The 16,073-nt window shown below is 45.5% G+C and overlaps 1 protein-coding gene across 1 annotated transcript in view; it reads right to left on the reverse strand.

Moving 5' to 3' along the window:
- Window positions 1-10,336: 10,336 nt before the first annotated feature.
- LOC102744329 (dehydrogenase/reductase SDR family member 2, mitochondrial-like) overlaps window positions 10,337-16,073 on the reverse strand; it is a 7,748-nt gene continuing 2,011 nt past the window's right edge. The window contains exons 2-8 of the mRNA XM_081829685.1: window positions 15,173-15,350; window positions 13,989-14,090; window positions 12,710-12,780; window positions 11,868-11,919; window positions 11,191-11,325; window positions 10,778-10,833; window positions 10,337-10,448 (exon numbers count right to left, since the gene is read on the reverse strand). Coding sequence (XP_081685811.1) covers window positions 10,337-10,448; window positions 10,778-10,833; window positions 11,191-11,325; window positions 11,868-11,919; window positions 12,710-12,780; window positions 13,989-14,090; window positions 15,173-15,350 — 706 coding nt within the window. The remainder of the gene's footprint in view (window positions 10,449-10,777; window positions 10,834-11,190; window positions 11,326-11,867; window positions 11,920-12,709; window positions 12,781-13,988; window positions 14,091-15,172; window positions 15,351-16,073) is intronic.

Here is a 16,073-nt window from a genome sequence, read left to right on the forward strand (position 1 = left end):
GCATGTGCCATCTCATAAATCATCTACAATTAATTTAACAATTTCCCTGTTGTTGATTGATTGATTGATTGATTTTGGCTTTTCTTTGTTACATATAATGCTGTGTTTATCTTTGTTGACAAAGCTTTGCTTCTCCACCTAATTAAATCTTTAGGCTAAAGACAGATCAGTAGAATTTCTAGGACACAGATATGAATAGTTTAAAGTCTTTTTTTTTTTAATGTGTTTCATTTTTAAATTTTTAAAAAAGATTTTATTTATTTATTTGACAGAGAAAGACACAGCGAGAGAGGGAACACAAGCAGGGGGAGTGGGAGAGGGAGAAGCAGGCTTCCTGCTGAGCAGGGAGCCCGATGTGGGGCTCGATCCCAGGACCCTGAGATCATGACCTGAGCCGAAGGCAGACGCCTAATGACTGAGCCACCCAGGCACCCCTGTGTTTTCATTTTTTAAAAAGATTTTATTTATCCATTTATTTGAGAGAGAGAATGGGATGGTGGGTGGAGCAGAGGGAGAAGGACAAGAAGACTCCCTGTTGTGTGAGGAGCCAGACGGCGGGATCCCACGATCTCAAGATCATGACCTGAGCTGAAATCAAGAGCCGGTTGATCAACCGACTGAGCCACCCAGGCACCCCTAATGTCAATCTAATTCTTATTTTTTGTATACTACTTAGTTTTCTCTCTGTCCAATAAATGAACAAAAATTTAAATGTATTATAGCATATCCATTCAATAGATTATTATGCAGATTATCAAAATAATGAATCATGCATATATTATTCACCTGAATGCATGTTCCTTATATATTATCAAGCAGCAGAGAAATGCTTACCATTTTTACAAAAACAAATATCAGACAGAGAAAGACAAATATGGTATGATTTCAAAACAAACAAAACAAAACAGAAACAGACTCATAAACCCAGAGACAAACTGGTGGTTGCCAGACATGAGGAGGTGGGGACGTACATCAAATAGATGAAGGGGATACAGAGGTACAAATTTTCAGTTATAAAATAAATAAATCACGGGGATGGAAGATAGTCGATAATATTGTAATAACTTTGTATGGTGACAGATGGTAATTAGACATACAGTGGTGATCATTTTGTAATGTTTATAAATGTTGAATCACTGAAACTAATATAATACTGTACATTAACTATACTTCAATTCAAAAGATAATATGAAATACTGAATAAATCATTATGACTAAAAAAAATCAACAAGAAAATGCTATGTAATTGTAATCATACTTTGCATATAGTTTTGGGAACAGAAAAAGGTGCAAAAAGTAAAAACCAGGCTGTTAGTTTCAGATTCCTTTTTATTTAGGAGAGAGGGTGAAGATTATGGGGTACATTAATAATGTTATTGCATATTTACTTAAATTTGAATTTTCTTTACTACTAGAAATTAGTATCTTTTCATGTTTATCGATCATTTAGATTATATGTTTTATGAATTTCTTATTTCATATTTTTTCCATTATGCCATTGAACTGTTTGTGGTTTGTTGTGGTTTGGGGGGGATCCTATAGATCCTATAGATTGATCTATAGGAGCTCATTATATAATCAATCATATGTGTTGCACATATTTGCTCCAAATCTATCATTTGTCTTTGACGTAATTTATGGTATCTTTTGCCATGCAAAAATGTTGAATTGTTATGTAGCCAAATACATTTATCTTTTTCATTTATCTTTCTCTTTTATGAACTCTGGGTTTCATGCCATGTTTAAGAATATCTCATCTACTTTAAGGTTATACCTAAATATTACTCCAAATTTTAACTTTGTTTATATTTTGATCTTTAAATTGTATGACTTTTGTCAGATATATATATAATTTCATATATATATTCACAACATATGTGACTGGACTGGCTGGATGCCAGATGCCAAAAATTGCTTTACTTTTTACCGTTTTCTTAGAATTATTGAGCATTTAATATGCACCAAGTGACATACCAAGACCTGAGAATAAATAACTCAGATAAATAACACAAGATGTCTTCCCTCAAGGAATTTATATCTAATGGACAAGACTGATAAGTAAGTACATATTTCAACAGGGTGTGTTGTATGCCGTTATAGAGATAAATGTAAGGTGTGATTATAAGACAAAGATAGGAAAATTTACCAACTCAGACTGGGATGGTCTGGGACATTAATCCTAACTGAATCTGGAAGGTAGATAAATAAGTTAGCAAGATGGAAGGATGAATTTTCAAACCACCAGGGGCATATATGCAAATGCATGGGGCAGAAGAAAGCACGGCACACTTGGGGAAATTCAAATATTTGATAAGACAAAAGCACAGAAAGAGAGTTGAACTGGTAAAAGATTAAAGTAGAAAAATAAGGCAAGCAGTAAAATTTGTAGCAGAAAATTAATATACACTCATTTTCATTTAGAAGAAATATTTTGCTGGGCGCCTCGGTAGCTCAGTCAGTTAAGAGTCGGACTCTTGATTTCGGCTCAGGTCATGATCTCAGGGTCGTGAGATAGAGCCCTGCATCAGGCTCCACACTCAGTGCAGAGTCTGCTTGAGAGTCTCTTTCTCTTTCCCTCTGCCTTTCCCCCAGCTCTTGAGCACATGTGCTCTCTCTCTATCTAAAATAAATAAAATCTTTAAAAAAGAAGAAATCTTCTGTCCCACTTGGAGAGAGGGTTTAAGAGAAACAAGTCTGGAGGTGAGGAGAACATCAGAAAGAAGTAGCAGAAAGGCAAGTCAGAAGTTATGAGGGCCTAAATCAGGGCCATTACCATCAGACTCCATTCATCATGAGGTTACCTGGATGCTCCTGGAGTCCTGCGATGCAGAGCCTATATCGTCCTGGACCAAACTAAGGCAAAAGCAGTAAGATATGCAGCTACAGATTTGAGAAATATTTGTGTCATATAATTGACAGAATTTGATGAAAAGATAAAGAACAGGAAGAGCCAGTGATGATACTCAGATTCCTAACCAAGACAAATGCTTAAATGTGGTACCAGTCACTTTGATTGGAGCAAAAGAGGAAGGGCATAGTTGGGTGGGTAAATGACAAGATTGGATTTGAGATGTTACTTTTGAGGGTATCTGAGGCAAGTTGAGAGGAGACCTCCAGTTGGCAGTGGACTATATGAGTCTAGAAGTTGAGAGTCTAAAGATCCTGAAGCTTCCGCCATGAACGGTGTCACCCAGGGAGAAGTTGTCTTGTGAGGACAATAAGAAGGTCAAGAGCGTAACACTGGGAGCAAATCATTTTAGAGAAAAGCACTGGTCTGGAAAATAAAACAAAGGAGAAACAAAAAAGTAGGAACAACCACCCAAAAAAAAAAAAAAAAAGCCAGTGTCTCTTAAAAGTCAATGGAGGAGAAGTTCAAGAAAAGAATCATAAATAGCATCAAACTCAATAAATAGATCCAGGAAGTAAAGATCCAAAAGGGTTCATCAGATTTAGACCCAGAAAGTCAATCAGTGGTGAACGTTGCAGAGGAGTCCTGGGACCCAAGCCAGGTTGTGGTCCATGGAAGACTGGATGGTCAGTTATAGTATGAGGCAGGACCCTTTCTGTTCCAAGTGTCAGAAACCCAACTCAAACTCACTTAACAAGAAAGGGATCTATTATGTCATGTGGTTAACCTTATAAATAAAACTGCCAGTTATCTGACCAGCAAAATGGGTTTAATTCAGGAATAGCAGAGAATGGCAACTCGGTACATGCAAGCTACGGAAAAAACCGTGGGCATGTCTGGAGAACAAAAGAGAGGAACACTCTTTTATAGAGGCAAGGGGGAGTTGGGAGGAGCTGTTATAAATCTGACTGTTTCCCTCTTGGCTTTGTGAGACAAAAGCCAAGGCAGGATAATCTGCGCCCGTGATCAGGCAGCAGCCCACACTAGGAAGGATTCCCTAAATCATAGTTCAAGGAAGAAGGTGTGTGGGAAGAGCCCAAGGACTCTGGCTTCCTTCGTTTCTCTGCCTCTCAGGTGTCCCAATTTTATCCCCCTGTTCTGTTTCCCACCCCACTCCTTGCCTTTTATGCTAATTTTAGAACAGGGCAGAAAGTCTGAGTTTTGCAATTCTGCAAGAAGTGAGAGTAACTGAGCCTCAGCAGTCTTGCCATGGGCAGAAGGGTCTCTGTTAACAGAGCTGCGTATTGTCTCCTTTCTGCTTTCAGCCTGGTCAGCTCAGATCAAAGCTTGTCTTTCTAAAGGCAGCAAGAAGCAGCTGAGGGGGTTCAGGGCAGGCCACCCCAAAATGTGCATATTGATGATTTTGAATTAAAGTTATATAAGAAACAGCTGATACAAGAAGGACACTCTGACCGCCCTTTGTCTCCCTAAAAGCAGAAAAGAAATCTCCGGTGTGAAATGTACCCTCTCTGCGCTAAGAGGAAAGGGGACGTCCTTATCACCAGAGACAGGGAATTTGGAGCCGAGAAGGCTACATAAACAAACCTTATTACTTCCTCTCTAATTTACCCCAAGTTCCAACTTCTCTGTCTTGTTCATTTTCACAAATTAATCTTTTCCTTGTCAGAACATAAAATAAAAGCTGCCTGCTTTGGTCGTTTCTTTGGGTCTCACATCTTTGGGGCCCTGTAGGTATGAAATTAAATTTGTGTTTTTTCCTATTAAGCTCTTTTTTGTTACCGGGGGTATCTCAGCCGAAAACCTAGAAGAGTAAAGGGTAATTTATTTCTCCTCCTCTACACAGCCAATATTTTCTACCATCCTGATCTGCAGTGCCGAAGAGTTTAACCAGCTTCATCACTATAATATAACAAGGAAAGACAGCTTCTCACTCAGCCAATTTCACATTTTGGAGTCTCTGCCCTTTTACTTGATTTGACTCAAAGGTCCTTCTTACTGTCTTATTTTTAGGAACATGGAATAACTTACACTGCAATGAAATGCAGAATTTAATTGGGCTTTAAAATTTAAAACCTTTTTCAAGGCTACCAGATAATGATGAACTTTGTAGAGAGATTGACTTGTAATCGAGCATGTTAGAGGGGGCTAAGGGCTAGGAGGAAAAATGAAGGCAGGAAGAGGAATATGGTAGAGGGGTGCAGGTTTTAAAAGGGTGTCACTAACAACATCCGATCAAAGACCTGGATGTGGGAAGGTTGCAAACCATGCAGGTATCTGGGGGAAGGGTATTCCAAGGAGAGCCAACAGCAAAAGCAATTGTCTGAATGCTAGAGCAAGCCTGTCCTGCTCCTGGCACAGCAGAGAGGGCCATGTGGTTGAAGTGAGGTGAGCAAGGGGAGACTGGCGGGATACACACAATGAACAATTTCCTTATTTGGGAGCTCTCGGCTTTTACCAGTATTTTGATTTTACAAATAATGTTGCACTCAACATTTCATAAATTATTTCTCTAGTCTAGACTCCTATAAGTGGAAATCTTGGATTAAATGGATTGAAGTTCTTGGTTCATCCCATCAAAATCAATTTCCCAGAAAGTTGTAGAGATTCCATTTCCACCCAAAATGTATGAATATACTCATCTCATCCCTCATCACCATTAAGTATGGTCCTTTAAAAATCTTTGTCAGGGAGGATGGGTTAGCCTGGTGATAGGTATTAAAGAGGGTACGTTCTGCATGGAGCACTGGGTGTTATATGCAAACAATGAATCATGGAACACTACATCACAAACTAATGATGTATTGTATGGTGATTAACATAACAATAAAAAATCTTTGTCAATTTGATGAGCATCATGGTAATGCATTATTGGTTCTGTTTACAGTTCCTTAATTACTAATTAAGTTGAATTTTTTCATATGTTTTTTGGCTGGTTAGATTTCCTCGTTATGCACTGTTTTTCATAAATTTTGCCCACTTACCTATTTAGAAACTATTTTTCTCCTTCATTTGCACACTCTTTGTTAAGTTTATTGTCTTCAATCCGGCTGTCGTAACAAAGTACCATAGACTGGGTGACTTAAGAACAACAGAAATTGACTTCTCACATTTCTGGAGGCCACAAGTCTGAGACCAGGGTACCAGCATGGTCAGGTTCTGGTGAAAACCCTCTTCGGGGTTGCACACTGCTGACTTCTCAGTGTGCCCTCACAACAGGCTAGCTCGCCAGCCTTCTTCTTAGAAGGCACTCATCCTATTGCGGGGGCTCCACCCTTAGGACCTAATTACCTCCGAAAGTCTCCATCTCCAAATACCACCACACTTGGGGATTGGATTTCAACATGAATTTTTGGGGAATGCGACCATTCAGTCCCTAACACTTATGAACTCTCACATGTCAGTTTTGCCCGATCCCCCCAAATACTATGAAGGCAACTCAGGGCTATGAGAATTCTGCCTGTTCTCACTGCTCCGCCCCCCGAGTGGGAGCCTGCATGCCAGTACCGTGATGTGCAGGAACTCAGGCGCATAGAACAGGAGTTAGACTCAGCATCTTGTCTCTCCCTTCTGAGGCCAACAAGACATCGTGTCTCCTTCCTACAACGGCCCTTGCTGTCACTCAGTTCCTGCCTACTCCAACTTCCACTCTGTTTGCTGTTCAGCTCATTAATCCCTATTTTACAACAGTCTTCCTCATTAAGATGTGGATTTTCTTTTTCCACCGTGAGGGTCTTGTTTCTATGGTGATACAAGAGGAAGTCTGTGCAGAGGTGTTGCAACTGGAAGCTTTCACTTACTTTGAGAGGTAGTTAAAGTTGATTGAGGTAGAGGGTCAGTGGAGACCGTGCAAATGCCTGGCAGAGGTCAAACCTTGGCAGCAAAGGCAGGAGGAAAGCATCAAGAACTCCTTTCTTGTTGTTGTGATGACCTCACGTAGGCATGAAATGTTTCACACCCGTCTAACATTAACTTTAGGTATTCAATGATGTTTTTCATGTATTGCCTTAGACGTTTGGTCTGAGACAAGTTTTTAAACAACTCTCGAAACTTTTTCAAACCACTTTATTAAACAAAGAGGGTATTATATGGCAGCCACAGGATGATAAAGGATTACTGGGAGCTTTCTCTTTATAAATGAAAGAGGATTTAAACAATTTTTTATGTGAAAGATAAACAAATAATAGAAAGAGAGAAGTTCAGCAACATAATTCATAAAAATGGTTCTACCACAAAGTTTAATCCTCTCCTTTTTGTTTACCCCTGCATACCATAAAACAGTGTTAAAGTGTAATTAAAAAAAAATAATACCATGACTCTCATACAAATAAAAAAATGAACAGGTGTCAAAATCTGATTTGACTCCTTAATTAATGAAAGAACTAATAAGATGTTAAGACTAATGCAAAGTGGGGTGCCTGGGTGGCTCAGATGGTTAAGCATCTGCCTTCGCCTCAGGTCATGATCCCAGGGTCCTGGGATGGAGCCCCACATCGGGCTCCTGGCTCAGCAGGGAGCCTGCTTATCCCTCTCCCTCTGCTTCTCTCCCTGCTTATGCTCTTTCTCTCTCTCTCTCTCTGTATCTCTGTGTCTCAAGTGAATAAATAAAATCTTAAAAAAAAAAAGACTAATGCAAAGAACATTCGAGAAGCTAGGTTTTGATGGGGAATGTTAGAATAAGATTTGGGGGTTAGACACAAAACTGCTTAACGTCCGACGAGACAATAAACCATAAGCTTTGGGATCGTCTGTTCTAATAGACAGGATTATTTGCATCTCTAACAGACAAAAACCTACACATTAACCTTTGCTCAGAGATGACAGAAAGTCAAGCCCAACACTGCACTGAAAATATTCTGCCAGCTCTTCTGCCTATTTCCAAGTTTCTTTTTTTAAGATTTTATTTATTTATTTGAAAGAGAGAGAGAATGAGAGAGAGAGAGCACGAGAGGGGTGAGCAGACTCCCTGTTGAGCAAGGAGCCGATGCGGGGCTCCATCCTGAGACTCCAGGACCATGACCTGAGCCGAAGGCAGTCGCTCAACCAACTGAGCCACCCAGGCACCCCTACCTCCGAGTTTCTAATGATTTTTTGACATGGGACGAAAACAGCTTTGTAAGGGAAGGGGTAGTACGGGTGGCCCTGGAAACAAGGAAGCCAAGAACGCAGCAAAAAGTTCTGGGAGCCACAAACTCTTCCTCCCGACTCAGGAAGAGGAGTGACTGCCAGCAGCCCCCCAAACCGGGAGTGAGCTAGGAATTACCGAACTGGCATCACTTGGCCTCCCCACCTGCCCCAACCCCCAAAGGTGGAGTGAATATAGGCACTCACAGGGAGAAGCCATCCTTCCTCTCCTCAGACCCCGGGCGGGAAATAGCTGCACAGAACATCTGCTCCAGGCAAGGAGCCCATAGCCCCCGGCAGAGTCCCAAACACAAAATAACATGAAAAGGACCTGTCATGGGTGCAAAAGTGTTTTGAGATCTGTGGAGCCAGATGTGGTAGATCAAGTGCTCTGGCTTAAATCTGCCACAGGAGGTACTGAAGAGACACATGAGAGAATAACTGGCAGCTCAAAGACCCCAACGTGGTGGGAAGAGAAGCCCAGCTAGAGCAGAGGTGGGAGCCATCTTGGGTTAGTTGCGAGAGTTATTAAAAAAGGGAGGACATGGGGCGCCTGGGTGGCTCAGTTGGTTAAGCGACTGCCTTCGGCTCAGGTCATGATCCTGGAGTCCCGGGATCGAGTCCCGCATCGGGCTCCCTGCTCGGCGAGGAGTCTGCTTCTCCCTCTGACCCTCCCCCCCTCTCATGTGCTCTCTCTCTCTCAAATAAATAAATAAAATCTTTAAAAAAGAAAAAAAAAAAAAAAAAGGGAGGACACCCTTCACTGAGGGGAGGAGGGAGGAAAGGAGAGAACTCAGACAAATTCATAAGCCAGCAGGAAGGATGAGAAGTTGGAGTTCCCAGATTATTGTTTCTGCCTCCTCTATGAAGGTGGAGGGTGGGGTGGGACAGAAGGGGCCTTGACAAGATTGATGTTATAGGCTAAACTATGTTCCCTCCTCCAAATTTCTATGGTGAAGTCCTAACTTTTAGCACCTCAGGATGAAGGCATATTTGGAGACAGGGTCTTTAGAAGGTAATTAAGGTTAAATGAGGTCTTTGGGGGTGGGCCCTAACCAATATGACTGGTGTCTTTATAAGGAGAGATCAGGACACAAACACGCACTGAGGAAAGACCATGTGAAGACAGAGGGAGTTTGCAGCCATCTGCAAGGCAAGGAGAGGGGCCTCAGAAGAAATCAACCCTGCTGACACCTTGATCTCAGACTTCTAACTTCCAGAACTGGGAGGGGGAGAAATGTCTGTTGTTTCAAAACACATTGAAAAGAAAGGGAGATGTTCCCAAGTGAGACCATGTAGAAAGATTACCAGGTGATATTAAAAGGCAAAATTATATGGGAAGGTGGGGCATCAGAGAAAGAGAATTTGTGTCCAATCCAGAAATGAATGTGTTTCAACTGTTTGCAGAGCTCCTTAAAATGACCTCTAGTAGTTGGATGAACTTCAGTCCAAAACACAAGCATGAGAATCACTGAGCCAGAATGGAAGATGGCAGTGGATTCATTCAATAAATATTTATTGAGCATCTTTTATACACAAAGTGTTCATAACTATGAACACGGCACACAGGGTGCCTGGTCTTATGAAACCTACATTTGAATGAATAAAGTATATAATAAACAAGGAAACAAGCAAAAATAGTGTCAAAGAGTTAAAAATGCTGTGAAGAAAACAGAGCAGATAATGTCATAGAAAGTGACTGGGGTGGGAGCAACATTATACAGGGTGGTCAAGAGAAGGCATCTCAGAGAAAGTTCTATTTGATCTGAGACCTGAAAGATAAAAATAAGCAAACAAACAAAAACAAGGGCAGATATGGGGCGCCTGGGTGGCTCAGATGGTTAAGCGTCTGCCTTCGGCTCAGGTCATGATCCCAGGGTCCTGGGATCGAGTCCCGCATCGGGCTCTCTGCTCCTTGGGAGCCTGCTTCTCCCTCTGCCTCCCTCTCTCTCTCTCTGTCTCTCATGAATAAATAAATAAAAAATCTTTAAAAAAAAAAACAAAACAAGGGCAGATAGAAAGTATCCTGCCCGATTTCCAATTTCATTGGGAAGGGTAGAAGGAAGGGAGGAGGCGGTAAAGCCTTAAGGGTGATAAGGGAAGGGACTAATCTAGGGGTGAGGCTTCCAGGTCAAGAGAACTGCTCATATATCACTACCAAACAAGGATGAGCCCAGATTGGGAGTTTCCAAACATATTTATTTCCAAATGAGAAATTTCAAACAGCTCGCCTTCCTTTTCATTTCCTGTATGATTCTGGATGCTAAGGCTCCCCACCTCCATATTCTCCACCAAGCCTCCAGTTGCACACCAAAGACCATGGCCCAACTCTCTTAACAGTCTGCTTCACAGCTTAGGAGAGAAGCCAGCTACCACAATGTTCTCAGCGATGATGTAGCTGGCGTCTAGAGAGCACAGGAAGGACACCATCCTGGCACATTCTTCGGGCTCCCCAAACCTGAAGGAAAGAGAGCAGAATTGAGGTCACAGCCCCTGCAATGTTAAGCTCTGACTTCAGGTTCTTCTGGTGGCAGGGCGGGGGGCATGGGGCTCAGTCTTGACCCTTAAAGACCAATACCTCACAGAATTCTAGTCAAATCAGGTTCCGGGGAAGGTCATCGTGGGCTCAGCAGGACCATGCCCACCCTCCAGCCCTTAGCCCCAGGCTGTGCTATTCTCAGACTTCAGTAAGGGGGGAACAGGCAGCAGACTGGAAAATCAGGGCTCTGTCTCTTCTTGAACTTGGACTTTGCTTCAGAGTAGCCACAGACCCCAAACACTACCTACCACTGCACTCCATTGATGTCATTGAAGTCAGGTAGCAAGTATGGCAATGTTTTCTCCTGAGGAGAGATTTCAGAGTCAGTGTTAGGCAGAAGGCCTTTTGGCAGGGGTAGGGCAGGGGTGGTGGGAAGGGCATCATGGCAGATCGATGCCTCTGTGGGAGGATGACCCTGTTCAGGAGAGAGGAGTGGGGCAGAACTTTGCTTTGCTCCCTACCGAGAATAAAGACCCCATTCTGCAGGAAAGTGAGAGGCCGCTAGGGCCAAAGGCTGTGGGGCAGAGCCTCAGAATGATGGGCCTGGACTGAGGTTGTAATCCAAGTATTCAGGTGTCTATGGGCCCCACGAGCTTGGCCAGGGAAGGGACCAGTGGGGACTGTGGGGCAGGGGTTGGGGAGCAAAAACCGTGATCCTCACCACTTGGATAAAGTCAGTCTTGATTATTCCTGGCACCAAACGGTTCACTCGGATGCCTTTTGGTGCCAGCTCCACAGCCAGAGACTTACAGAGACCCAACAGTGCCGTTTTGCTGGTGTTGTAGACTCCCAGCTTCTGAAGAGCAGAAGGAAGTAGACAGAGCGGATTGGAACTGGCAGGAGGAAAAGTCACCTGAACAGCCGGAGCTGTGATTCTGGGTCTCAGACTAAGAAACTGCACTTGATTTTGGCCCAAACTAAAATCCCTTCTGCCACCTTTCCCCATCTACAATCATTTTCAAGGGGTGAAGTTCTGAGATAGAGGGCCTTGCCCAAGCTTAGAGAAATGTCAGAAAGTCACTGCCATATGTGTCCAAGCTTGGAACGGAGAAAGCCACACTGTGCTTTCCAAAATTCAGCCAGGAAACTGGAATGAGGAAATCCCAGGACTCAGAACTTGTTTTACCATAAACTGTGCGTACCCTGGACAGACGGCTTAACATCCTTAGCTTTCAGAGATGTTATGGCGAAGTGAGATTATAATCCCAAATCTGCAGCAATCAAGTTCATCTCAACTCCCATGTATAACCAGTTCTCCCACACCCCACAGTAGGACCTCCCATGAAACAAGACTCCGCTGCCCCTCACCCAGCCCTGTCCAGAGGGTTTTACACTCACTGGTATTGGCACACAGGCCACCATAGATGAGACCAGAACCACGGCGCCTGTCCTGTAAGGAGAAAGGTGGATGAGACGAGATGACAGGTGCGTCCAACTAAGAGCCCAGACGAGCCAGGAAATTATCCTTTCACAGTAAGAGGAAACCAGCTCAAGATTCATGATAAGGTGAGAGACTATCTGGAACACTGGCGAGAAGCTGGTGGACACAGTAAGGTCAATGGCAGAGTCAATGTTACCCAGTGACCACAGCCAGGGAGGGATTCCTTGGGCGGGGGACCCAAGGCTGAGAGGCAGCACTTCTGGAGAGCAGAGCCCTAGTAATACTCCTGAGCCATAGACCCCTGTGAGGTCGGTGTGCCGCCAAACTGTCCCAGCCTGAGCTGCTTCTGGGTGGCCCAGGACACAAAGTGACTTGAGGAGGAGCAAGTACCACAGTGCCTCTAACCAGAAAGGAAACCGGTGAGATGGCTCACAGAGGAGGGCTGGAGTCAAGGGACCAGAGCTGGGGCTCCAGGTCCTGCCTTCTGGACCCTTTTTCCCTGGAGCTGCCACTACAGGGGCAAGGTCCCTGCATTCTCTGAGATCCAAAGAACAAGGGCCTGTGACAGGTTTTTTGAGAACCTGGAAGGCAGGTTCTTCCCCCCTCCCCCAGCAAATGTTTCTCTTCTTCATAATTGTCACATCCCGTGGGGAAGAGGGTAGGTGTGGGAATGGAGAACATTTCCCAAAGAACAGACCTCCCACTTCTACCACCACCCTCCACTTCCTGGGCCCCTGCCCAAATGCCTCCTGTAGGGTAGAGGACACCCAAGCATGAAGACCCCAGGGCCCTGCTGCACCCCCTGTTCTCCATGTGGGGCAGCAGCTGGCTCAGCAGCAGGGCCGGGGACTTCACATTCACATCCAGGATCTGAAATCAGAGCAGACGCAGAGGAGAAGGAAAGATGAGGTCTGTCCAGTGCCCATTCTCACTGGTCACTTGGAGACCTGTGGCCAGAGCAGGACCCAAGGCACTTCCCGTAGCCTCAGAGCTTGGGTCCTGCTCTTTGTGTGCGAGGGACAGGGTCCTTTAGGAGAAGGAATCCAAGGGCCTGTGTTGGATTCTCAAGTTCCTGTCCTGCCCAGGTCACAGGGGAACCAACAAGCTGTGGTTTGGGAGACCCTCCCTCTGCTGGTCCCCATACCACTTCTCCCCAGTCAACGTGGCCCTCCAGAGAGGATGCTGGAGAAAAGAGAAGGGGGGAAATCAAGATGACTTGTTTTTAGTGAGTGCCTTAAGGGAGGTGAGGGTGAGAGAGAGAGAGGGAATCCACACTGAGCATCAGTCTGTCAGGAAATGTTCACAACCATTTTTTTTTTTTAATTGGAAAAGCCTGAGTATGACTGAGAAGTGGGAAGGGGGAACTGGGAATTGGGTCCAGAAGGCCAGGGAACGTGAGAACTGAACAGAGAAGGTGGGGCGGGGTCTGCAAGGACAGATGGCAGGAGCTGGTCAGCGGAAGACTCCATGAGGAGGGAATGGCTCACCCTGGCCACGGACCCATCTCTGCCGACAGGGTCAGGAGAGGGGGTGGGTCAGGACTGTGCCGAGCCCTCTCAGGGGGCCTTCAGGACAGCAGGGGCAACAGGAGCCCTGAGAATGCTTGGTGGGTTCCAGCGGGGATGGCAAGTCTGGATGGGGTCCCTCTTCTCAGCTGTGTCTGAGGACAGGTGAGGTACCCCTGGGACAGCCGGCCAGAAGGGATCAGAGTGGGTGCCCGTGAGTCTAGACTGGGATGGCCTCAGAACCCTTCACCGTGGACGGACCAGAAATCTTTTCTGGCATCTCAGGACTGTGTAGCAGTGGCCAGCACAAGGAGAGTCAAGTCAACAGAAGGGAGGCTACTGGCACCTGGCATACGCAGGCCATGGTAGTGCCTGTTAGCTTCCTGATGGGTGGTTCGACCCAGGTGAGCTCATCCCCCCACCCATCAGAGTCAGTAGTGACGGGAGTATGAGGGACCTTAGGTACTATGTGTGTGTGTGTGTGTGCGCGCGTGCATGCGTGCGTTTGTGTGCATGTAAATATGGTGGACAGAGAACCACGCAGGCTGTGTAAGATCCTACCCCAGTCCTCACCTTGTCCCACACCTGCTCACTGGCCCCCAGAGTGCTGCCCACCAAAGGGTTGACCCCTGCCATGCACACCAGGAAGTTGACGCCCCCACAATGCTCCAGGGCCTGTGGAGGAAATGACAGGATGTGGAGTGAAGGAATGGAGTAAAGGGTTCCCAGAAGCCTCTCTCCTTCCCCAGCCAGACTGATGACCTAGAGTAAAGTAAGCAACCCCTTACTGCCTGAGGCCATCCTGGGGCAGAGTCAGATCTCAGAGATCAGAGGTGGAGTGAAATATTTGTTTCTCACCTCCCTGGAAGCATCTAATTTCTGCCCCACAAGATGCCTAGTTGGTAGCTGGGCCCCCAGTCCAAATCTTCATTCATAGGGGTCGCTGCTTCTACGCTGCCCCTTCTTTCGCCTCTTAGATTTCTAACCAATTCCTCCTCCCTCCTCCCTCCACTCTGGAAACCCTCCTCCTTTTTTGTCGCACATATAAGAACCCATTCACCACAAGCATCTGCCCATTTCACACTCCAGATTTGCCTCACAGCTCACCCCTTCCAAGACTGTCGCATGAACTGGTCTTTTTTTTTTTTTTTTAAAGATTTTATTTATTTGTTTGACAGAGAGAGACACAGCGAGAGAGGGAACACAAGCAGGGGGAGTGGGAGAGGGAGAAGCAGGCGGCCCGTGGAGCAGGGAGCCTGATGCAGGGCTCGATCCCAGGACTCTGGGATCAGGACCTGAGCCGAAAGCAGACGCTTAACGACTGAGCCACCCAGGCACCCCAGCATGAACTGGTCTTAATCCAGACTGCGACTCTAGTGGCCTCCCCAACCCAACACCTAGGGTGCACTAGCGCTGTGCTGCTCAAACTCTAACAGGTACACTCACCTGGGGTCTGGTTAAATGCAATTTTAATTCAGCAGCTCCGGAGAGATCTGAGATTCTGGGTCCCCGGCAAGCTCCCAGGACACGCCCCACTGGGGGTCATCAGACCACCCTTTGATAACGAGCCTCTAGTCTAGACCATGTGAGTTCCTTCCTGCCAGGAGCACCCCTTCTCAGCCACACTGGTTGTCCATTTTTTATCCCTTGAGCAGGACCCTATCCTGGGTCACATGTGTTGTTGGCCTAGATACCAACGCTAGAGACCTCAACCGCCTCCTGCCTGTCCCCATCTGCCTTCCACCCCTGCCACTCACTGTAGCCACAAGCCGTTCCCAGCCCTCGGCCTTCCCCACGTGGCACACGGTGTCCGCCACGCTCAGCCCCTCCCCCTGCAGCGCGGCCATTGCCCGGTCCACGTTCTGCTGCTTCCGGCTGCTGCTGACCACGTGGGCCCCGTCCTGGGCCAGGCGGCGGGCGGTGGTGAAGCCGATCCTCTGGGCAGAGATGGCTGTGGTGGCTTCAGCCCCTCCCCATCCTCCCCCTAAGAGCCTGATCATAAGACACAAATTGAGTTCCACAGTATGGCCCAAGAGCTGCCTCCAAATCCTTCCAAGCAGGGAGGAAGAACTATTGAATCTGACTACATATGGGGCCTTCACCAAGGCTATCCCATTGAAATCTCACTATGTATAACAATCATATTTTATAGGTGAGAAAATTTTCACATTAATTTTGTTAAAGGGAGTTTTTATTTTTTATTTTTTCATTTTTTCATTTTTTTATTTTTTAAATTTTATTTTATTATGTTATGTTAGTCACCATACATTACATCATTAGTTTTTGATGTAATGTTCCATGATTCCTTGTTTGCATATAACACTCAGTGCTGCATTCAATATGGGCCCTCCTTAATACCCATCACCGGGCTAACCCATCCCCCCACCCCCCACCCCCAAAACCCTCAAGTTTGTTTCTCAGAGTCCATAGTCTCTCATGGTTCGTCTCCCCCTCTGATTTCCCCCCCTTCATTTTTCCCTTCCTACTATCTTTTTTTTTTTTTTAACATATAATGTATTATTTGTTTCAGAGGTACAGGTCTGTGATTCATCAGTCTTACACAATTCACAGCGCTCACCATAGCACATACCCTCCCCAGTGTCCATCACCCAGCCACCCCATCCCTCCCACCCCCCACCACTCGAGCAACCCTCAGTT

This window comes from Leptonychotes weddellii, chromosome 9 (genome assembly GCF_054177405.1).
Source record: "Leptonychotes weddellii isolate Sample4059 chromosome 9, ASM5417740v2, whole genome shotgun sequence".
Taxonomy (NCBI): Eukaryota; Metazoa; Chordata; class Mammalia; order Carnivora; family Phocidae; genus Leptonychotes; species Leptonychotes weddellii.